The sequence below is a fragment of the Brettanomyces nanus genome, chromosome 1 (genome assembly GCF_011074865.1).
Source record: "Brettanomyces nanus chromosome 1, complete sequence".
Classification (NCBI taxonomy): Eukaryota; Fungi; Ascomycota; class Pichiomycetes; order Pichiales; family Pichiaceae; genus Brettanomyces; species Brettanomyces nanus.
This window is the reverse complement of record NC_052374.1, coordinates 3525799-3547036: the sequence shown is the minus strand read 5'-3', so window position 1 is coordinate 3547036 and position 21238 is coordinate 3525799. Positions and strand designations below refer to the sequence as shown.

The 21238-nt window shown below is 41.2% G+C and overlaps 10 protein-coding genes across 10 annotated transcripts; 5 read left to right on the top strand and 5 right to left on the bottom strand.

Moving 5' to 3' along the window:
- Nucleotides 1–25: 25 nt before the first annotated feature.
- On the bottom strand, nucleotides 26–1570 carry FOA43_001662 (uncharacterized protein; the record flags this gene model as incomplete). Its single annotated transcript, XM_038921972.1, has 1 exon — nucleotides 26–1570. One exon carries the CDS (start codon nucleotides 1568–1570, stop codon nucleotides 26–28), a length of 1545 nt encoding a protein of 514 aa, XP_038777900.1.
- Nucleotides 1571–1810: 240 nt separating this feature from the next.
- On the top strand, nucleotides 1811–3904 carry FOA43_001661 (uncharacterized protein; the record flags this gene model as incomplete). The annotated part of the gene is made up of 1 exon (XM_038921971.1): nucleotides 1811–3904. The coding sequence occupies one exon, from the start codon at nucleotides 1811–1813 to the stop codon at nucleotides 3902–3904; it is 2094 nt and encodes a 697-aa protein (XP_038777899.1).
- A 10-nt stretch (nucleotides 3905–3914) lies between these two features.
- Nucleotides 3915–5117, bottom strand: FOA43_001660 (uncharacterized protein; the record flags this gene model as incomplete). Its single annotated transcript, XM_038921970.1, has 1 exon — nucleotides 3915–5117. One exon carries the CDS (start codon nucleotides 5115–5117, stop codon nucleotides 3915–3917), a length of 1203 nt encoding a protein of 400 aa, XP_038777898.1.
- A 305-nt stretch (nucleotides 5118–5422) lies between these two features.
- Nucleotides 5423–9040, top strand: FOA43_001659 (uncharacterized protein; the record flags this gene model as incomplete). Its single annotated transcript, XM_038921969.1, has 1 exon — nucleotides 5423–9040. The coding sequence occupies one exon, from the start codon at nucleotides 5423–5425 to the stop codon at nucleotides 9038–9040; it is 3618 nt and encodes a 1205-aa protein (XP_038777897.1).
- An 87-nt stretch (nucleotides 9041–9127) lies between these two features.
- FOA43_001658 (uncharacterized protein) lies at nucleotides 9128–10669 on the bottom strand (the record flags this gene model as incomplete). The annotated part of the gene is made up of 1 exon (XM_038921968.1): nucleotides 9128–10669. One exon carries the CDS (start codon nucleotides 10667–10669, stop codon nucleotides 9128–9130), a length of 1542 nt encoding a protein of 513 aa, XP_038777896.1.
- Nucleotides 10670–11200: 531 nt separating this feature from the next.
- On the top strand, nucleotides 11201–12919 carry FOA43_001657 (uncharacterized protein; the record flags this gene model as incomplete). The annotated part of the gene is made up of 1 exon (XM_038921967.1): nucleotides 11201–12919. One exon carries the CDS (start codon nucleotides 11201–11203, stop codon nucleotides 12917–12919), a length of 1719 nt encoding a protein of 572 aa, XP_038777895.1.
- A 77-nt stretch (nucleotides 12920–12996) lies between these two features.
- On the bottom strand, nucleotides 12997–16851 carry FOA43_001656 (uncharacterized protein; the record flags this gene model as incomplete). Its single annotated transcript, XM_038921966.1, has 1 exon — nucleotides 12997–16851. One exon carries the CDS (start codon nucleotides 16849–16851, stop codon nucleotides 12997–12999), a length of 3855 nt encoding a protein of 1284 aa, XP_038777894.1.
- Nucleotides 16852–17317: 466 nt separating this feature from the next.
- FOA43_001655 (uncharacterized protein) lies at nucleotides 17318–18817 on the top strand (the record flags this gene model as incomplete). The annotated part of the gene is made up of 1 exon (XM_038921965.1): nucleotides 17318–18817. One exon carries the CDS (start codon nucleotides 17318–17320, stop codon nucleotides 18815–18817), a length of 1500 nt encoding a protein of 499 aa, XP_038777893.1.
- A 175-nt stretch (nucleotides 18818–18992) lies between these two features.
- On the top strand, nucleotides 18993–19985 carry FOA43_001654 (uncharacterized protein; the record flags this gene model as incomplete). The annotated part of the gene is made up of 1 exon (XM_038921964.1): nucleotides 18993–19985. One exon carries the CDS (start codon nucleotides 18993–18995, stop codon nucleotides 19983–19985), a length of 993 nt encoding a protein of 330 aa, XP_038777892.1.
- Nucleotides 19986–20023: 38 nt separating this feature from the next.
- On the bottom strand, nucleotides 20024–20710 carry SOD2 (Superoxide dismutase [Mn], mitochondrial; the record flags this gene model as incomplete). The annotated part of the gene is made up of 1 exon (XM_038921963.1): nucleotides 20024–20710. The coding sequence occupies one exon, from the start codon at nucleotides 20708–20710 to the stop codon at nucleotides 20024–20026; it is 687 nt and encodes a 228-aa protein (XP_038777891.1).
- Nucleotides 20711–21238: the final 528 nt, after the last annotated feature.

The window sequence follows — 21238 nt, the reverse complement described above, 5'->3', positions numbered from 1 at the left end:
GTCCTCCTTCTATATGATGCTGTATTTACAGTATACTTAACTTTTTGCTCCAAGAATCAGAGAACCAGCTTTTCTCAAACTTTCTAAAGCTCGATTTGCTGCTGAAAACCTTCTTCGGAATACCGCTGTCAACCACGAAATGAGCCAACTCAGTCTCCTTAAAGTAACCGAACTTGTAAAGATTTAGTATAGAGTTCAATGGTAAACCAATAGACACAAGATACTTGCAGGCCAGAAAGGTACTGAAGTCAGATGTTCCAGATGAAGCATTTAATCCCGAAGGTATGTCTATAGACATCACTGGAAGATCCTGCTCGTTACACCAATTGACTATTAGTTCGGAATCGGAAACTTCCGGCTCTATGAAATCATTGAGATCCATATCGTAACCTTGTAAGCCATCGAGTATAAACTCCAATGGAGAGTCCAATTTCGACAATATTTTCTTTAACTGAGCCACCGAAGTGACAATTTTACCTCCACAACTTTCAAACATGTCTGAGCTCTCCTTAACTTCACTCGTCAACTCCTCCTCTGACCTTTCAAAGTCGTGTAATAGATATGTCACCACTCTAACGCCATGATTGAGTAACTGTCTGCCCGTTGCCAATGCAATACATCCGGCTCTATTATTACCGGCCAACGTTAATATCAGTGGAGGAGTGTTGTGATTGGCAGAGCCCACTCGAAAGCTTCCAAGAACCTTAGAAATGATCAATTCAGCAATTCCTCGGGCAGAATTTTCCGCTAAAAGCATCTTTCCATAGTGGAATTTACTGTGAGCCAAACACTCAATCTCTGAGAGTTGAAGTGGTGAGCAGGTTTTGGCTGTTTCCTTGGTTCCAGAATACACGAGTCTCACCTGGGTATCCACAATAGGTGTAATACTTCTACTGGGCATCGAAGTATGCCTCTGGGCAAGAGTCGATGCTTCTCTAGAAGACTCTTTGCTTTCTTCAGCGTCAACAAATTGATCTGTGTCCGTAGAATCATCATTGTGCTTGCCGTTTTTAAGGTTCCCTCCATTTATGTTGTCCCATTCATCCATATGTTTCTTGATCACCATCTCATCGTTGCCATATTTCCGCTGTTCCGGATCTACTTTATTCATACTGACCAATCTCCGTGTTGGATCCATATCGTCCTGCTCTGATATCTCTTTAAACACAGACGCCTTGTCGAATTTCTGTAAATTTGATGCAAAGTCAAAATCCTCCATCTTCTTGACGTCCGTTGGATTCTCTGTATTCCAATCAATATCGTTATGATTACGAGATCCTGAACTTTGCTGTCTTTTCTCCTCCTGATGCTTCTCAGGTGGCTCCATCTCTTTCGCTTTCTTCTTACTCTTCTTTTTGCCCTTTTTGGCAGGTAACTCTACCACCTTTAGGTCTCTAATCTCTGAACCCTTGATGCTCACTTCCTTGTCCTTAAATTTGCTTCCGTCAAGATAGCCTGGATTAGAAACGATCAGTTCCTTATCCACAATCTTCTTGATAATTCCTGTAATTGTTGTATGTGCAGGATCATTAAGAACAAGCTCCAACGTATATCCACAAAACTGAGACATGATGATGAAACGTATACAAGTGCTCCGAGTAAGAAACAAGGGAGGGAGGGAGCCTTTAAAAACAAAAACGAAATTTTCACCTTCTAAAACTTTTACCTTTGTTTTCCTCCAACTCTTGCAGGCGCGCCGATCGTCTGCAATACCTTTCAAAACGACAGAGATATAGATCATTTCTTATCTATGAACACAGTAATCCTTTGACATCGTTCTGCTCGTTTCAACAAATCTATCTTCTTCACCATGACATCGCTTACAGATGTCATTGGCCAACTAGATCGCTTTCTTTCCATTCCGTCTACAATTGACTACTCTCAATTTCCACCTTCGTTGGTCTACCGAATATGTACTGATTGTTCTGTTCTTTCCTGTGGATGTCTAATCTCTGAGAGTCTAGCTCGCCAGCTTAGTATCCCAAAGAAAGCATTCAAATGCCCCATTTGCCAGTCTGCAAATTCTCATTTGTTGAAGCCATGTCAGAGTATGCGCTCTCTTTCCAAGTATCTCATAGATTTGAAGGATGGTGTCAAACTTTCGGAACCCACTGCTTCCTCTACCGAGCAGGCAAACTCCATTACCGGCCAACCCTCAAACAGGCAACAGAACTTTACTTTTCTCTCTGCGTTTAATGAAGCCTTCACTGAGGTCAATCGAAGTAACTCTTCGAGCAGTATCAATGGCACTCCTCAGCACAGCTTCAATAGTAGAGAGCAGATATCAACCATAGACAGTATCTCTTATAAAGATTTGGGATCGTCTCAACCCCCTCTACCATTACCATCTACATCTCCTACAAGTAATTCTACCATGTCTTCATATCATTCAATTCAGAGACAATGGACAAGAACGTCGTTTCCAAGTTCCAACCTCACACGACTTCTTTCAGGATCTCCCAAAGTGGACAAGTTAATACCTCATAAGAAGGAAACCAATAAGGAGTTAATTTTCGGTAAGAATTTCCCATTTTTTAGAAAGTTATATCAGTTCCATATCCATCACTCAAAATTCTTTCCTAAATCCAAGTTGTTCATCAATACTGGTATCTCGCCAAGCTTAACTAGGCTTGCATTATTGAGCGAAAAGAAGTTTGAAGTTTATTCCACTGATCCTAACAGGCCCGAGGAGTTGCCTAAATTACTCTGCTGTGGTAAAAATGATGGAGAATATGGTCCTAATTACGACGTCCATAGACGAATATCCAAAGAAGACATCGTGAACAACTCGAATTTCGCAAACTCAGCTGCGACATCTTTAGATTCACTCTCTAAATGGGAGCATTTGTCTTGTAAAGTCACTGAAAGCATGTTAGTGATAGCTGGAACTCGAGGTTTTCTTAGAATTTTGGATTTAACTTGTGATGGTCGCTGTTTATACACCTATCAGTGCAAATTCCCCATAAGATGTATTGATCTGTCTCCAGATGAGAGTTATATCAGTCTTGGCGTTACGGGTAAAGATAAATATACGCTTGTCGAGCAGGCGTTTGTCATTCTTCTTCGTCTCGAGTTTTGTGATGCCTCGGATCTTTCTGAATCGACTACTGTCACGTCATATAATTCCGAAAGTACCGCTTCCAAGGCTGTATCCACCTTATTGCATACAGTTTCATCAGTGACCTCAACTTCCTCTAATGATACCACAGCAACGGAAAACTCGGAGAGGTTCAAACGAAGGCGAATATTGAAACTGACAGCCTTCCCGTTTAACCTTCCATATAGGGATCCAATCACCATCCTTCAGTTCTCACCTAATTCCAAACTCCTCTCTGTGGCCACTGCTCTAGAATCAAGATTCCTCACCATAAATATCGAAAACCCTAGTAGACCGGCCCTGGTAATGAAATCCCAAAGAAAGCTAGACACTTCCCTGGATAGTGAAGGTATCACGGACATTCAATTCTTTCCTGATAATAGAATAATGACATTGGCATCTGTCGCCTATGATACGGTACCGATAGTTATCGATACGAATATTACTTCTATCTCGGGACCTGAAGGTACCGCGAGACCAAAGCTTCTACTGAAAGTGGAAGAAGTTGGCAGTACCATCCACAAATGCTGCGTATCCCCAAGAGGAGATTCGGTGGCCTACTTGGACAGATCCGGCACCGTGTATATCATGATGTGTCCTAAAATGGGCGATACAGATAGTAAACGTGTGGTAATTGTCACGGACGTGGCTAATTCATACACTGCGAGAGAATCCGCTTCGATGCGATTCGATAAGCCCGGTTACAAACTCTATGTTTTAGATAGGAAGGGGCTTCTAACCATAGTTGACTTCACTGCTGGTACAGTGGAGGATCAATCTGTGACGCGTTGTAAGATAATATCATAATGATATCTTTTTAGTTGTGAATATGGTAATCTCTTTTGAGCCAGTTGCTGTTTAAAAGATCGTATATTTTATAGTGCACGTCTTTGGAGCTGAGCCTTTTATTCTTCGTAGAGCCCTTGAAATTGTCAATAAGAGAATCACCAATGAGATGTGATTCTGTATCCTTTTCATACTTTATGGAGATCATTGAAATGTCAATTTTGGAAGAATCACGATCAATTCCGAAGATGGATCTGGAGAAAGATTCAATTAACCCTGGTGCTAATTCTCTATGCAATTCATCAAAAAATGTTTGATTCAGAGAACAAGCAAGCCTTAAAAGTAGTGTTCTTGTCTCATTTTTAGCATACATAACGAAGTTCACAAAAATAAGCTTGGAATACCCTCCCCCTATCTTCACGTTGTTACACTCCTGTACAGACTTCCTTCTGTTGTTACTTTCCCTGAGGAAAACGTTTAGTCCGTTGGAGAGAAGCATATTCAAGCTGAATATCTGCTCATCCATCACTCGTTTGAATTCTCTTCCAGAAAGCTGATCCATCCGGGATATCTTGGGCATCCTAAAATAGTCTGGTATGAAAATGCATCCTCTAAGATGATAGTAGGTGTTATCAATTGGTGTATCCAAGTACTTGGCAAGCTTCAAAAGACTAGCTTTCACGGTAGAGGAGCTTTCATAATCGACTATAAGTGGTTTAATATCGTCATCCTTTTCTTCTTCCACGATGCGTAGTTGTCTTTCGTCACTCACGACAACAAACACGATGTAGCCTCTAGCATTCAAATCATGGATTAGTTTCTTGACAAAATTGGATTCGGGATGACCAACAACAAGAATCACCTCAAACCTTCTGCCAGTAGGCAATTTTTGCGCTCTCCTTCTGTAGGGATATATAGCTCTGTACAACTCATAACCTATAAATAGTGATAATGGTGCACCTCCATATAGTCCGATGGTATTAATGTTATTCGACACTTTAGATATAAGTTTAGAACGTAAGGATGACTCAGATGAATATTGGGGACTATCGGATACCGTATTATTCCACATCTCCTTAGACCTGTCTTGAAGTTTGTGTGCATTATCAACCGTGAAGTCCATTACCGTCTGAGTATTTTCCTTCACATGATCAAATAGGAATACAAAAGTGGAATAGGTAGATTGATAAACAGTATTAGCAGCATCAAATGTCTTATCAGCAAAGTCCGGCATTTTGAAACAAGAACTAAGCTAGTAATCGCCAGAGATAAGAAACTAGTAATCGCCAATATCACCAATGGGCTATTGTGGGGGAGATGGCCGTCTCCAACTTCCCCCCCACCCCTTCATATCGACGCGACTATTTAGGACGATATTCGGGCTCTCTGGGGATTTTTTTTCTCATCCACATAAATTTTCTACTGTTCTCGAGCGGCTTTCACTACGATCAACTGAATTACAGAGCACCACGCATTGGTACCTTTAAGTTCAAAGCCTTCGATTCTTTTAGGTTCAATTCTTTCATCCCATCCTTAATTATGAAAGACCGTTTGGTTGTGTTTAAGACCAATGATCTGGACCATCTAAAGCGATTAGCGGATAAGCTATATGATGAAGGCTTCTTTAACGGTTATCTGAGTCCCCAATTGTTCAATCTCTTTGCTTTCATTCTAAGAGGGCTGCATGATTCCAGTGCAAGCAAGAAAGTGTGGCAGGCGTTAATGGATTGCAATTTGTACGTGAAAATTGAGAAAGAATCCGAAGAAAAGACAAGCAACTCTGATGGGGATGCTAGCGAAGACCGTGATGACAAAGAAAAGGACAGAGACAGATTCAAGGACAAGGATAAAGAGACAACTGATTCTGGCGGCGATATTACTTCCACTATGACGGGAGAATCGCATTCGATCGCCCAAGAAGAACTTTACCTAAAGCCAGGATTTGGATCTGCAAGAAACTTATGCACTATGCTTCGGTACTTACTCTATGAGAAGGCTGTTGATTATTACTTTGAAAGTGATGAAAACAGGCAGAGCAAGTTCAAAGAGTTTGAGATTCTAGAAGCTAGTGATATTGAAGATGAGGATATGTTTAAGGATGCTGAAGAGTCTTTGGCGGAGTCTAAGCCAGTCGAACGGCCTAAGCGTGATGAGGAAGAAGATAATTACGATGATGATGATGATGATGATGATGATGATGATGATGATGATGATGATGATGGGGAGGCTGTTTTAAAAGAGGAAAGCAATGAGGAAAAATCTAGGTCTGAAGAATCTGGACAGGAGTTGAAGGAAACGGTAAATACCATTCCATTGATTCACGACGGGCCTCATGGTGAGATGATTATTGAGGTGCCTCTGAGCGTAATCTTGGCCAAGCAGGAATACCCCAGTTTGAGCGAGAATATCTCTTCAACGGATGAAGCCATTGGTAAAATGGTTCATCCTATCCTTAGTACAAGTTCTGCCATCGAATCCAGTTTAGAAAAGCGCAACGAGCTCAAATTGATCAAGAACTTTAATAAGTTGTACCACGGATTTGAAAATGATCTACCTAATATGGTGAAACGCAGACGGCTTGAAAAAAGTGACAGGCAGCTAGGTATTGATTCTGAGAGTCAAGATGGTGACAACGGTAACGAAAAAGAGGTGAGGAATGTCAGCAAGTTGATGAACCTTGGAGGTGCTGTCAATTTATCACTGAAGAATCTTCTAGGAAAAATCGAGAATCATAGAGATGAACTGAATATTACCGATATTGAACTAAAAAATCTAATCATGGATGTGAGAAAGAACCGATCCAAGTGGGCAAACTATAATCGGATTGGCCAAGAAGAGTTGTATGAGGCTTGCGAGAAAGTGGTCACAGAGTTGCGTGGATATACAGAGCATTCCACCCCTTTCTTGAATAGGGTTTCTAAACGAGAGGCTCCTAATTACTACGAAATTATTAAGAAACCAATGGATTTGAACACCGTGATGCGCAAGTTGCGGACCCTTCAGTACAACCGCAAAAAGGAATTTGTGGGTGATCTAATGTTGATTTGGCAGAACTGTCTAACCTACAATACGGACCCTAAGCATTTTATGAGGGTGGATGCACTGGCCATGCAAAAGAAGATGCAGTCTCTTATTCCTCTAATACCAGATATCGCAATTCGAGATAGATCCGATGTGGAAAGGGAGGCAGCCGTTGCTGCTCAACAGGAGAAAGAGGAGGCACAAAAAGGTACCAAAGGTGCCAAGTCCAGCAGAGGTGTGGGAAATAGTACTTCAAAGAAAACGAAAAAGAGTCGAAAGGGAAGTTTGGTGGATGGTGATCTTAATATTCTGGATGGTACGGTGTCAAATACACCTGTGCATGAAGAGGAAGAGAAAACACTGGCTCCCAAGAAAAGCATAGATGAAGCCGAGACCGCCACTGAGGCGTCTTCTTCAGTCATTGAAAAATCTGGGGACCCTGCCACCGAGACACCAGGTACCACCAATCTTGATGATGATAATGATGAGGGAGAGCCAGACCTGGAAGATATTCAACCTCATGATGACAATGATGATGATGAGCCGTTCGAGGATTTAGAAATGTCTACTTGGAAGACGCTTACTTCAAATACAAGGTACAAGCTTTGTCAGGCAAGAAGTAAGATGTTCAAGGACAACAAGATTCACATGAATGTCGAGTCTCTCTATAGAGATAACAATCAGATGTCAAATTTTATCAGTTATCTAGACGATGGTGCCAGTGTCGTGCTCCATAAAAATAGGAGATACTTTGATGAAAATGATGATCCTTACCTGATTGAATATGATGTTGGTGGTGGCGTTCCACCGATAAAGTACCGAACTAGCGACTTTGACCAAATTGAAAACAAAATTTTGGAGAAAATGCTTGCAGATGGTGAGAACTTGAACATGCTGCCTGACTCATCATTGAAAGTTCAGGCGAATGGCTCCAACAGTATGATAATCGAAAACATCTCCATTATGCAAGATATTAGGAAAGTTTGCTTCCGTATTAATCTCATCCGTCAAATGCAGACATCACAGTTTGTACATAGGTCTCAGTTTCACTTACCAGTTATCGAAAGAATCAAGTTCAACGACATCGATGCGATGTCCAAGCTTCCGACAAAAGACTTTATGAATCCGCAGGTGGCTGCGAAGTGTCTTCAAAGGTCGGTTTCGGCCATTCTAATGGCAAATGGGTTTGAATCCACTAACCCTATTTGTGCTATGATGCTCACGCAGGTAGCAGAAGAGTATTTTGGAAACCTTGCCCAATCTTTGAAATTGCATATGGAATCCAATTCTATCAACAAGTTGCCCATTAAAGGTAGTGCTCCGTTGAATTTAAAGGATATCCTACTAATGACACTGAGTGAAAACGGAATCGACAAGCCGGATATCATTTACTCCTTCTATAAAGAGTATCTTGTGAAAAAGAATAAGAAGTTGAAGGATCTCAATGAAGCATTGAAGGGATTCCTCAAAGATTTGTTAAGGCCTGGTCTTCAAGATCTGAGCGAGACTCAATTCAGTGATAATTCCGACCAATTCTTGACCGGTGAATTTTCTGAGCAAATTGGGGAGGACTTCTTTGGATTCCGTGAATTGGGACTTGATAAAGAATTTGGTATGCTCACATCCAGTGTTCCTCTTCACTTGCTACATTCCAGACTATCTTATCAGTTCAGTCAGTTGAATAGTAAATCCAAGAAAGATAAATTTGAGGACTTCGGAGAATTCAAATTTCCTAAGCTTCATACAAGGGACTTGCCTAAGCAGATTGGTGTTCTCAAACATTATTACGATGATTTGTTGGCTAAGACTAAGGCCATGTATGCCAAGCAGTTAAAGAAACGCCAGCAACATATCGCTAATGGTACAGTCGACCCTAATGAGAAGTTTGTGGAGTATAAAAATGATGATGACATGATCATCATTGAAGATGAAGATTTGCCAATCAAGCAAAGAAATAATAGACCAAAAGTTCCACCTAATGGAAAGATTACACAGATTAAGAAGAAGTTTGTTGCCAATTCTTTCTTTATAGACGAGCAGGACAAGTGGGTGAATAATACTGAAGATGGTCGAGCTGCAGGGTCTGCCGCTTCTCCGACTATTTCGCAAAGTTCTCCTATGAAAGCGGAAGGCTAAACTTGTCTTTAGTTCTTATACTTTAGATGTCTTTATAGAATACCAATGTATGTTACCTGTTTTTAAAATCTATGTAAACCAATGACATTAGAAATGCACATCTTCTCCGTGCAAATATTGTACTATCAAGTAGATGTTCATAAAACTGATGGTGAGCCAAGTGGTGATACCCAAAAAATTCATAATTGGCGAGTTTGTAAAGTCATGATACTTGATGGGGCCTCGATGGTCCTTACTTTTAGTGCGTGTGAGTAATGGGGTATCTTCTTCCTCTATCTGTGGAAGGGGTTGTGGCGCATTAGGAGAGTTTGGGGTATTAGTAGGGTTTTCGACATTAGGCTCTGCATCTCCATCTTGAATTGAAACATCCTGAACTCTAACACGCATAATCTTAGGATTGGCCGTGAAATATAGTAAGGGAGCGGAACAGAAAGGCAAAATAAGAGAAAGAATCACCTGAGATAGATTGAGAATCATGGCAATACCAGATCTACCCATGAACAAAACCATGAATATACATGGAATGATGGCGATAGTTCTAGTGATAAGTCTTCTCACCAAGGGATTCATTTCCCAGTGCATTCCTCCTTCTGCCACCATCATACCAGACATGGTGCAAATAACGCCAGCAGCAATAGAGGAAAAAAGCATAGCAACAGCAAAGATAAGGCCAGCTTTATGTGACACATAGTCCCTAAGCATCTCATAAATGGAGAGCAAATCTGCGTCCTCTGCACCAGGTTTCCCAAATAACGCAGCACCGGAGACTATTAGAATTGCAGAATTTATGAACACGGCCACAACGCAAAGAGAAATAATCAATTCGGCATAAGAGTAGTTCAAACAATAGTGAATGGCCTGTAAAGATGGTTTGTAAGCGTGATTCCATGCATAATCTTTGGGATCTTCATCTGGGGATGGATCATGAGCAGTGTAATAACCATGAGTGGTATCGTAATATTTCAACCTTGGTTTGACCAAATTTGAGCCCAAATACAAAGAATGTGGCATTACTGTGGCCCCAACGATACCCAAGGAAAGATAGGTAGCCTTTTTATTTTCGAAAAGAACCCTGGAAGGTAAGAAGCCTTGGAGAACCTCCTCTTTGCCGCCAGTATCCACCCTAGCTAAAAGCATGACAAAGCAGACAAAGGTTAGAAAAACAAAGAATGAAACAAAGAGTTCAAATTTCCTGATCTGACGCATCGACCCATCGGGATTGTAAGCAAACATAATGACTACCACATCCAGAATAGTAAGTAGAACACCTAACTTCAAAGGAATCGAGAATAAAATGTCCAATGCAATGGCTGTTCCCACGACTTCTGCCAAATCTGTAAATATAATGGCTAATTCTGCAAGGATGTATATTGTCACATTCAACCAGTGCGGTAGGTACATTCTGCAACTCTCAGCAAGGTCGAGACCTGTAACAGAACCTAGTTTAATGCATAGACATTGAAGAACCACTGCATACAAGTTAGAAAGCAGTATGATGAAAAGATGACTGTAATGGAATTGTGCGCCTGCAGCTGTGGAAGTTGAATAGTTACCGGGGTCAATATAGGCACAGGCCACCATAAGGCCAGGACCCACAAAATTCAGGAGTTTTTTCAGTTCTGCAAGCATAAAGAAGAAAGCCCCTACGCAATATGTTTATGTAATAAGAAGCTGAATGTTGTAGACAGAATCTGAAAAGATAACCCTCACCATGCAACTCTGCTTAAAAATATGCAAACGAGGAGGATAAAAACCTAGTGAAAGTCTCGGAGGTAACGGTCAATGAGGGAGATCGTAATGATTATCCTTTTCCTTCTTCTCATTGGTGTACGGATGAACAACAAAGGGATCCGCCAACCCTATGGTCCGTTGGATCACCACTGAGTTTCCGATCCAATACCTCACGAATACTACGATAAAATTAAGGGCAGCAACGGTAGAAACGGTAGGAATTACATCCCAATCTCTTCTGAATATACCGGACAATCATCTGGGTGGTGGACCGTGAAAGATAAGAAATATGCATGCTTCGCGAAACCGAGATTTCTCACAAGTGAAAAGCCACACAACAAAATGACGCGTGGTTGAACAATGTTGAATCAGTCCAAAGACTAGATGGCCAATGTTCGCCTGAGGATTTAAAATTGATTGAAGCACATTATGAGTATTCGACGACTTCCAAAACATGTCTTCTCGTCCATTTTGTCAAACAGTTCAATTTATTCACAGCTAAGTGTTGTCAAAGAACTTGTTGAGAATAGTATAGATGCTCTAGAGGACGTAAAAAACGCGCAAGTATATGTTGAGATAGATGTGAAAACGGGTGGGTTAAATCATTTGTTGGTGAAAGATAATGGCGCAGGGGTAGCTGAAAATGGACAGACGCTTATGTGCTTGAATGGTACCACTTCTAAACTTACCTCAATGACCGATTTGGATAAGGGTGTAAAGACTTGTGGCTTCAGAGGTGAAGCACTTTACTTTATCAGTCAAATAGCTTCAAGTCTGGTGATTAGTACTCGTACAAAAGACGGTGATGTCTGCAGGGTTTGGAGAGTGAATAAGCAGGGTTTTCCTGATCTGGTCCCCGATAAACTGGCAGGTCCGGTGGGGACTACTGTTAAGATAGAAGGACTTTTTAAAAGTGCTCCCGTTCGTCGTAAATTTCTAGAGAAGCACGTCAGGAAGACTGCTGAGCAGGTGTATCATATGATTTTAGCCTACGCTTTTATACACAGAAGTATTAGATTTCAATTAAGGTTGGTGAATCTAAATGCGAACGGTAATGTGGTGTCCCATTCGGGTAAGGATACAATATTCTTAAGTAAGCTACCTCGAGTTCGCTTGCTGTTCAATATTCTTAAACTTCGGTCCAGCGACAGTCTTTATGAGGTCGAAAGACAAATAGAGGTGAGTAATTCTGCTGAAACGTTTTATTCAGTAAAGTTGGATGCTATACTACCCAAGATGAGAGCTCAAGATGAGATTTCGGCCAAGAGGCATGTGAAAGTTCTCACAGTTAACAATCGACCGTTAAGTTTAGCACTAAAGTTTGGTAGAAAATTGTCTCGGATAGTCAATCAAGCTTATACTGAGAATCTCCTTTTAGCACCCTCTATTTGGTACCTCAGTCTGAGTATTCCTGCTGAAAGAGTTGATGTTAACATTGAGCCTGCAAAGTCTGATATAATGGTTTCCCATGAGAATATATTGTTTGAAGAAGTTTTAAAGACTTTGGTCACTGAGGTCTGTCATTGGCATCAGTTGGAAAATGAATCCACGAATATTCCACAGGATCCTCTTCCCGATATTTCAGTTGAATCCGTGCGTGCTTCGCAAGCAGACAGGAGTCTGTTTGTCGATAGTATTGATGAATTGCAGAATAAGAGTGTTTCAAAGCCTATGGAGTATATCAATCCCTTGGATCTTCACAAACCTACAGTTCCTTTCAAGGATTCATCTGACAGCATAGGTAGTCACTCAGACCTTGATATTCAGCTTATTGGTTATCATCACATTTCTGATGATTCCTCGTTCACTGATTTTCCAGACCTACATCTCAATGATCCGGCATCACCCAGTATACGTCCTAAAGTGCAAAGCTTACTCCCTGTTATTAAAATGCCCTCCACTTCCGAGATGAGTCAGCATACTTTGGGCTTAGTAGAAGAGGCTGAATTTCAGCCGTCGAACAATAGTGCCCACCGTAAGAGAGTGCTGCTGCAGGAATATCAATGGGCGAAAAGAGCTGAGACTCCTTCCGTCTTGATCCGCACAGGGTTCACCGTGTTGTATGAAAGATCCGAAGGTGAGCATACAGATGCGGACTCACTAAATATTAACTTAGGTGAGCTGGGAATCTACAAAATAACAGTTTAGAGTCTTTTCTATATGACATTACCTATTCTTCCCTGACTCAAGTTTAATAATACATTTCTTTAATTGTTCGCACAAGCTCACACTCTGTGATTTCTTGCAGCGCAATAGGCGTCTTGAATCTCAATAGCTTCATAGGTGCCTTCTAGATTGGTGGTGATCTTGTACTCGTTACCCACAATGTTGTCCACCACTTCCGTCTCCACTATCTTATTCTGTTCTGAAAGGTCGGTACGAATGTACGTTAGCTTGAATGGAGCCTGACCAGTAAGTTTGAACGTGATATCTGTTTGCTCCCCTTCATAAATATCCTCTTCATCTGACTCACCCTGTACAATCTCAACAGATGGCAAATTAAAGATCTTTGCTTTCAAATCTGGTCTTTTCTCCCCCTTTTCTGATGCAAAATTCACCATGCAGTTCTTCGAGGAAGAGTCCGAAACAGCAAGAATGTTCATTTCGCCCGCACTTGGTGCCCTACGCTTGAAGTAATTCGAGTTCACCTTAACTTCCTGTTTTTTACCGTTAAACTCGTAGTAAACAGTGAATGGAGGCACACCATTTAACATATATGTGATGTAATCTCCCACACAGTAGAAGTTGATATCAGGTGCACCATCAGAGTCTAGCTTTTCTAACTTCATCTGTCCATGCTCTGAAATGACAGATGACTCCTCAATGAGGTGCCGAATCTTTGGAACGTCGTTCACCAGGACGGTCACCTCATTAGCGGAATCAATGTCTCTAGACATACATCCGTTTGCATCTTTCACCTCTGCAACAGAAACAAAAAACGTACCTATTCCCATATTCTCATACATTGCATACACATTGACATCTCTGGTCTCCAAATGCTCAAGTTTGACAACCTCTGAGGGTCCGTCTTGGTCGCGCATCACAAGTAGCTTGACATCGATAGGAAGTTTTCCTGAAAGAGATAGCTTTAACGGAACGAGCTGCTCGGGATTATGAAGAGAAGAGACGCAAGTTTGAAAACTATCTTCTTTGTTGATGATGTGGGCCAATGGTAATTGGTTCACTGTGTTAAATACCTCAATTGGCTTGAATCTATACAAGTTCTGTCTTTCCAATTGATCCAAAATGGTAGTGGTGTATATGGAATCATAGATACCTTTCGCAGTGTACTCGTACCTTCCACTTCTTGTAGTTTTCAGCTGGATAGCAAAATTTGAGCCTGGCAATTGTTGAACCTTCTCTTCCACCAATCCATCCGGATACTTTATGGAGTATCGGATGACAAATGGTGCCACTCCAGATGCCTTAAAGTTGATTGATCCTGATCCGTCTTCGCAAATAGAGTTCATAGTGAACGCGGAAGAATCGCTGGCAGGACTTTTGAGTTCTGGACCACTAAGTAGTTGAAGAGTTGGTTTCGCCAAATAATGCACATTGATTGGCGTGTTATCCGATATTTTGCCTGGACATCCACCTTGGGTAAACGAAATGAGTGAGTATGCACCTTCTTGTGAAACAGAAAGTCCCTCCGTGGGATCAAAACTTGTCCTCAACTCTCTCTTTTGATGGTCGTAAGATTCGTAACTGTACACCAAATCGATACGTTCGTCGGACTCCCCTTTGAGTGGAATGGATAGTTTCTTGCCTTGAACTAGTGTGTAGTCTTCGCTAGAGGCAAAGCAAAGTTGAGGAACGTCACCTCTTACATTTATGTGAATCTCTTGACCTTTGAAATCAACATCGCAACTTGACGAGTCGGTCACGTTCTTAAGAGAGAGAACATACTCTCCTCCAAGGGTAAGTTTTGGGGTGTGAATGTTCACTACGGATTCTGACACATCCTTAAGAGTGAAAGTATCCACCTTATAGTCTGGAGACATGAGATTGTATGCTACGTTGAATGGAGCCTTACCCTCGAGAACAAGGCTTATATTGGCCGTACCACCGTTGCAAGTATTGACCTTCCGCACTTTGAAATTCTTGTCAAAGTATGCTCTAGGCCTCTGTCTGAAATAAGTGATATACCTGTATTCATGTTTGTCGAACCGGATCTGATTCTTGTAAAACTTATCGTTCAGGGATACAAATTCTATTGCATAGCTGCCCTCAGATGGTGGATTGAACTCGTATTCTAGTACCGTAGATTCGGATCTTAAAAAGCTAACTCTTTCTGTAGAGAGTACTTTAGTACTATCCTTTGGGTCAAGGCGTGAAATCTTGTATCCAACCTCGAATGGAGCACTACCAATAAATTCCAAGTTGAACTTAAACCCAGTGGTACCAACACAATTATCCACAATAGGATCCATGGTCACATTGATCATTGGAAGTTTTGCTTGGCGAATATTTACCGCATATGATCCAATTTTGCATGAGCAATAGCGAGAGAAGGCCGTCTCGATTGAGTAAGTACCCGGAATATCAGTAAAAATACGTGCTGGAGTACGGAAATCAAATGACTTGGTAAATATCCGCTCTTCCAAGTTCTTTTGTTCTGGCGTAAACTTGAAAACGACGGTATAAGGAGCTTCAGATTCGACATTATCTACTTGCGAAAGGCGGATATCAATATGTTTATCCCTGCCCAACAATATTGGAGTTTCAGGACGGACATCAACAAGGCTAATTAGCGGTTTCGGATGTGCTTTAAGGAGAATCAAGGTATTCTCCTGATTTGAAGTACCTGGAGTGTATTCAGCAACGTTTCCAAAGCCATCAATAATTCTGTTTACTGTATACACGTATTCGCCCGCCTTTTCTATACGTTTCTTACCGATAGGAACTTCAATACTGCGGCTTCTGGCCCAGGAAATGTCCTTCAGATCCGAGGAACTGTAACGTGCATGGGTGTTTTTCTTTCCCTGACCAGTGTATAGTTCTTTGGAGAGTAGAGGTGAATAAAAGTCTTCATCTTCTGGAACTAACACTGCCTTGGGCAAATGAGAACGCACGCCATTAATTTCTTCTTCATGATAAAGAGTAAATGGTGGCACGCCTAGAACATTGATGGTAATATCTCCAACTTCATCGCCAACACACTTATCTGATAAATCCGTAGGGCCAAATGAAGCCTCGGGACAGATAGGTATCATCACAGTAGATTTGTGAGACCTTATAGTTTTACCTTTGGTATCCAAAGCCAACTGTATAGAATACGAACCGGGTTTCGACACTGGAATGCGTAACACTTGAGAGTTGGATGCAGCTGGATCGTAGTCTACCGTGGAACGTTTTTTGGAATAAATCCCGTTCAATTCCCGTTTGGTGAAGTTCAAAAGAGTAGCACCATTATTGAAATCGAGGTACCTCAATTGCAAAGACTCCAAGCCATTAGAAGACTCGTATGAGATTGGGATCTGAATAGGCCGGCCATATATAGAAGATAAGCAGAAAGTATCGTCAAGAGGATTGAGCTTAATTGAGGAATCAGGAGCGAATCGGATGGTCTTATGTCCCTTAAAGTGAAGAGATTGGTCTGCCAACTCATCTCTATCAACATATTGCTCCATGATGGTAAGCTCTCTATCCGGGAATAGTTCCTTCCATAGAGATGGAAATGCGACCCCAACAAATGAAAGTTTGAGATCGAGAGTGAGGGAAAAATCGATGGTGTAGATCACCACAAGAATGAGCATTGAGGCAATTGGTCGAAGACTCAACTTGGGGATTCTAAGGATGCAATTGAGCCATACTATAAAACCATCTAGAAAGAGATATTTGAAAACAAAGGAGACTTCTGGAGACAGGAAGTTGAATCTATAACTGGTATACAGAAGTTTACGTAAGTGGTCGTCACGTAAAACGTATAGATCATATGCTTTCCATGCCTGTACAAGCACGAATAGTGACACTATAAAGACTCTCTGCGATGCAGCATCTAGAACTGTCTCGGGGATAAGAGATGTCGACGGTAAGTGTTGGCTGTGCTCCTTGAAATGTGTCTTTGAATCTTTCCCCATGATTAAAATAAGCCTAAAGAAAGCACGTATCCAATGCCATTACGTGAAGAAACGAACAAGAGAAAAATATTCTTACAATTAGTATGGACCCTTCGCGCGACAGTAAGAGCGTCACAGGCTGCATCTATATGGAAGGTAAATAAAGCCGTTAGTTCTGCTCGACACAACTCCCAAAACCTTCCCAAATGGTAAGAATAATGAATGTATATATTAACTTGAGTGGGAATCGGGTTGTCTTTAGATTGGAGGTCAGAGATCCACTCGTACAGATCGTGTCTAATCAGTAGTTATCCACCTTCCCGATTTGGAAGGTATAAGACCGAGTGATTTTGTGACCGCTAATGATTGTGATTACCGATACATCGGAGCTTAATTGGGGTTATGAATATAAGATGGGAACCAATTCTTCATCACACCAGATTTACGCTGATTTATGGATTCTTTGTCTCTACGGTAATTTCTATCCATGTCATTATATACTACTATTGCAACCCCGAATGGCTTGCAAATAAAGCAGCCATTAGGACTATTTATTAACAACAAGTGGGTGAAAACAAACCAGAAAATCGAAGTTATCAATCCCTCTACTGAGCAGAAGATTGTTTCGGTATATGCCGCGGGAGAAGGAGAAGTTGATGAGGCCGTGGAAGCTGCCAATAAAGCTTTCAAAGATCCTTCTTGGTCAGGCATAACAGGATCCGAAAGAGGCGATTACTTGTACAAGTTCTATGAGATAATCAAACGTGATGCAGAGAAAATTGCTTCAATCGAGTCGTTGAATAACGGCAAGCCTTATGAGTCTGAGTGTTTAGCGGGAGACTTAGTGGAATCCTATTCTGTTTTCAAATACTATGCTGGTTGGGCTGATAAGATCACTGGTCAGTTCATAGGCTCCCAGGTGTTAGGAAAAGATAAGATTTGTTACATTGACCCTGTTCCTTTGGGCGCCGTGGGAGGAATTGTTCCCTGGAACTTCCCCTTCATGATGATGGCGTGGAAAATAGCCCCTGCTTTGGCTACAGGTAACACTGTGGTGATGAAATCTTCAGAGATAACTCCTTTGACAGCTTTATACTACGGTCAGATTGCTTTGGAAGCTGGTCTACCTAAGGGAGTATTAAATATCATTTCTGGCTACGGTAAAGATGCAGGAGTTGCGTTGAGTTTGCATCCCAAATTGGCTAAAATTGCGTTCACTGGTTCCACTGCGACTGGTCAAAAGATCATGCAATCCGCTGGCGTCTCTAATTTGAAGAAGGTCACTTTGGAGTGTGGTGGTAAGTCTCCGTTCATCATTTTCGATGATTGCGATATGAAAGCTGCTTTGGAATGGGCCTTTGCAGGAATCTTTTACAATAAGGGAGAGGTCTGTACTTCAACCTCTCGTTTCTATGTTCAAGATACTATCTACGATGAATTTGTCAAGAAGTTTGTTGAATACACGGAAAAGAATGCTATTGTCAGAGAACCGTTTGATAAAGACTGCACTATTGGACCGTTGGTCTCGCAGTTGCAGTACGACAAGGTGAAGAAATACGTGGATATCGGAGTAAAGGAAGGTGCCAAGCTTGTTCACGGTGACTTTATCAACGGTAAAGGTTTCTTCTGTAAGCCGTTCATTTTCACCGATTGTACAGATGACATGATCATTATGAAGGAAGAAATATTTGGCCCTGTTGTTGCCATTGCCAAGTTTTCTGGTGTCGACGAGGTTATTGAAAGGGCTAACAATACCACTTATGGATTGGCTGCTGCACTATTCAGTAATAACATCACTAAGGCACATAATGTCGCCTCTAGATTACAGGCAGGTATGGTTTGGATTAATTCCAACGGAGATTCTGATATTCATATTCCATTTGGAGGAGAGAAAATGTCCGGAATGGGAAGAGAATTGGGATCATATGCGTTAGACACGTTTACTCAGCAAAGGGCCATTCATGTCAATATGACACTACCGTATTGAATGATTATCGTTGTATAATAAAATAAAATAGAAAAGTCACTTTTTTTTTCTGTATTTTACTGTTCTTCCATATTTTTCTCGATCTTTCTTTAGCGAATCGAGGCATATAAAGTAAGAAGCGAAAGAACTTGAACAGATTTACAGACAGTTTATTCCTTTAATTGTTTTCATCAGTATGGGTGTTCAAAATCCTAATAATTGGCACTGGGTCGATAAAAATTGCATTAAGTGGTCTCGAGAGTATTTTGAAAAAAGGCTTGTTGGACTAGAAGGCAATGAAGGTGAAACGACAGTTAAGGTGACAGCATTAAGATCACTAGAAGGAGATGCTGAAGTTTGTCAAAGAAAGGGTCGTGTTATTTCCTTGTTTGATCTGAAGTTGATTCTTGCCTTTGAGAGTGATACGGCTAAAGGTACCATTCATATTCCAGAGGTTGCGTTTGACACAGAGCCTGATGACTATCAATTCAATCTATCGTTTGATAAGGAGGACGCTAAGACGAGACCTGTTTTGAGAGAGCGACTCATTCCGAAAATTCGGAAAGTTTTAGAGGAGTTTGGACCGACTTTGATCCATGTTAATGGATCGGATATTCAAGAAGATGAGTCCAAAGTCAAGTCTACCTTCACGAAAGCCAATCAAAGTATGAGTTATGTGAGACCAAAAGTTGTGGAAAGAACTACTATCAATAAGAGTGTGGTAAAGAAAGATAGCAATGAATCAGTGCACAAATCAGGTGTAATTTCTGGTAGCACCCCCAAGTACAACACTACGTCACTTCAGTTTTCGTCCACTTTCAACACCTCAGCAGAGCAATTATATAACACATTGATCCAACCGGAAAGAGTGGCACTATGGACACGATCCCAACCAGATATTAAGCCTGTAGAAGGGTCAGAGTTCCATCTATTTGGAGGCAACATTGAAGGAAAGCTAGTGAAGTTGGTCTCCAATAAGCAGATTGTGATGCTTTGGAGAATCAGTGACTGGAAGCAAGGTCATTACACCACCATTACAATCGATCTTGATGAGGGAGATGGAGAGACTAAAATGAGCTTTGACTTGCAAGGAGTCCCAATTGGAGAGGAAGAATTGGTTCAAGACAATTTCCAAGAGAAGTATATCAGAACGATTAAGATGACATTTGGGTTTGGTGCTGTGTTATAAGTAATAAAATAACTATAAATAAATAAATAAATAAAGAATCAAGCCTGGTCGAATCTCTTGGATGCTTCAGCCCAATTAATCACATTCCATATGGCCTTGAAGTAATCTGCCTTTCTGTTCTGGTACTGCAAGTAGTAAGCATGTTCCCAAGCGTCAAGGGCCAACAAAGGAACCAAGTTTCCAGAAACAGTATCTTGGTTGTATCTTTGCACAACTTCTACTGCACCATTCTCTTTGTTCTTGACAATGAATGCCCAACCAGAACCTTGGACGCCGGCTAACTTGGCGTTTGTATCCTTGATCAAGTTGTCGAAAGAACCGTATTCGTCAATGACTTTCTTATACAAACCAGACGAAGAAGCAGGAAGCTCTCCACCCCCATTCTTTGTTGGAGAAAGATTATCCCAGAAGAGGCAGTGGTTCTTATAGCCGCCACCATGGAACTTGACGTTTTGCTGTAAAGCAAGCACTTTGGAAATGTCGCCTTTTGCCAAGGCCTCGGCCTGCTGTTCAACAGCTTTGTTGAAACCATTCACATAAGTTTGATGGTGCTTAGTGTAGTGCAATTCATTGATTCTACCGGATATGAACGGTTCCAATTCACCGAAATCCCACTTCAAAGCAGGCAAGCTGACTTGAGTGAACTCGGTTCTAATGGCACCCGTTGATAGAGCTTTGGAACCTTGAGGAATGGTAGATCTGATAACAGTTCTTAAGAGAGACATAATTTGTAAAACAAGAATTGCTACCAAATTGAAATCAACTTGATGTGTGCAGGCAGGCAGGCAGCCCGACCTATATATATAGCCCCCAAAAAATTGTAGTACACTACAGTATATTCGGTGTCTCGTTCTAGTCTCCGCGTTGGGGGAAAATAAATCAGGCGGTGCAATCTAGAATTGATGGATCTGATCGTTCAAAGAGAGCTCAGGTTTAAGTGGAAAGAAGCGGAAACTGGATCTGTCTAGGTTGGTTCATATAGATTTTTTGAATGCGCTCTTTCCTGACCTCTTAGGATGCCTCAATTCAGCTCATCGGGCATTTAATACCTAACTAATTAAATGGCTGTCTTATTCCGGCATCGGTCCTAAAGCCTGCTCGTTCTTACTAATAATAATGCGTTCCGCAATCGCGAAGAAAAATATGAGAAAAAATTATGAGAGACTTTTGAAAAACTATGAGAGACTCTTGAAAAATTATGAGAGACTCTTGAAAAATAAGAGAGATTCATTTAACCCGTAGTTAGACAAGGT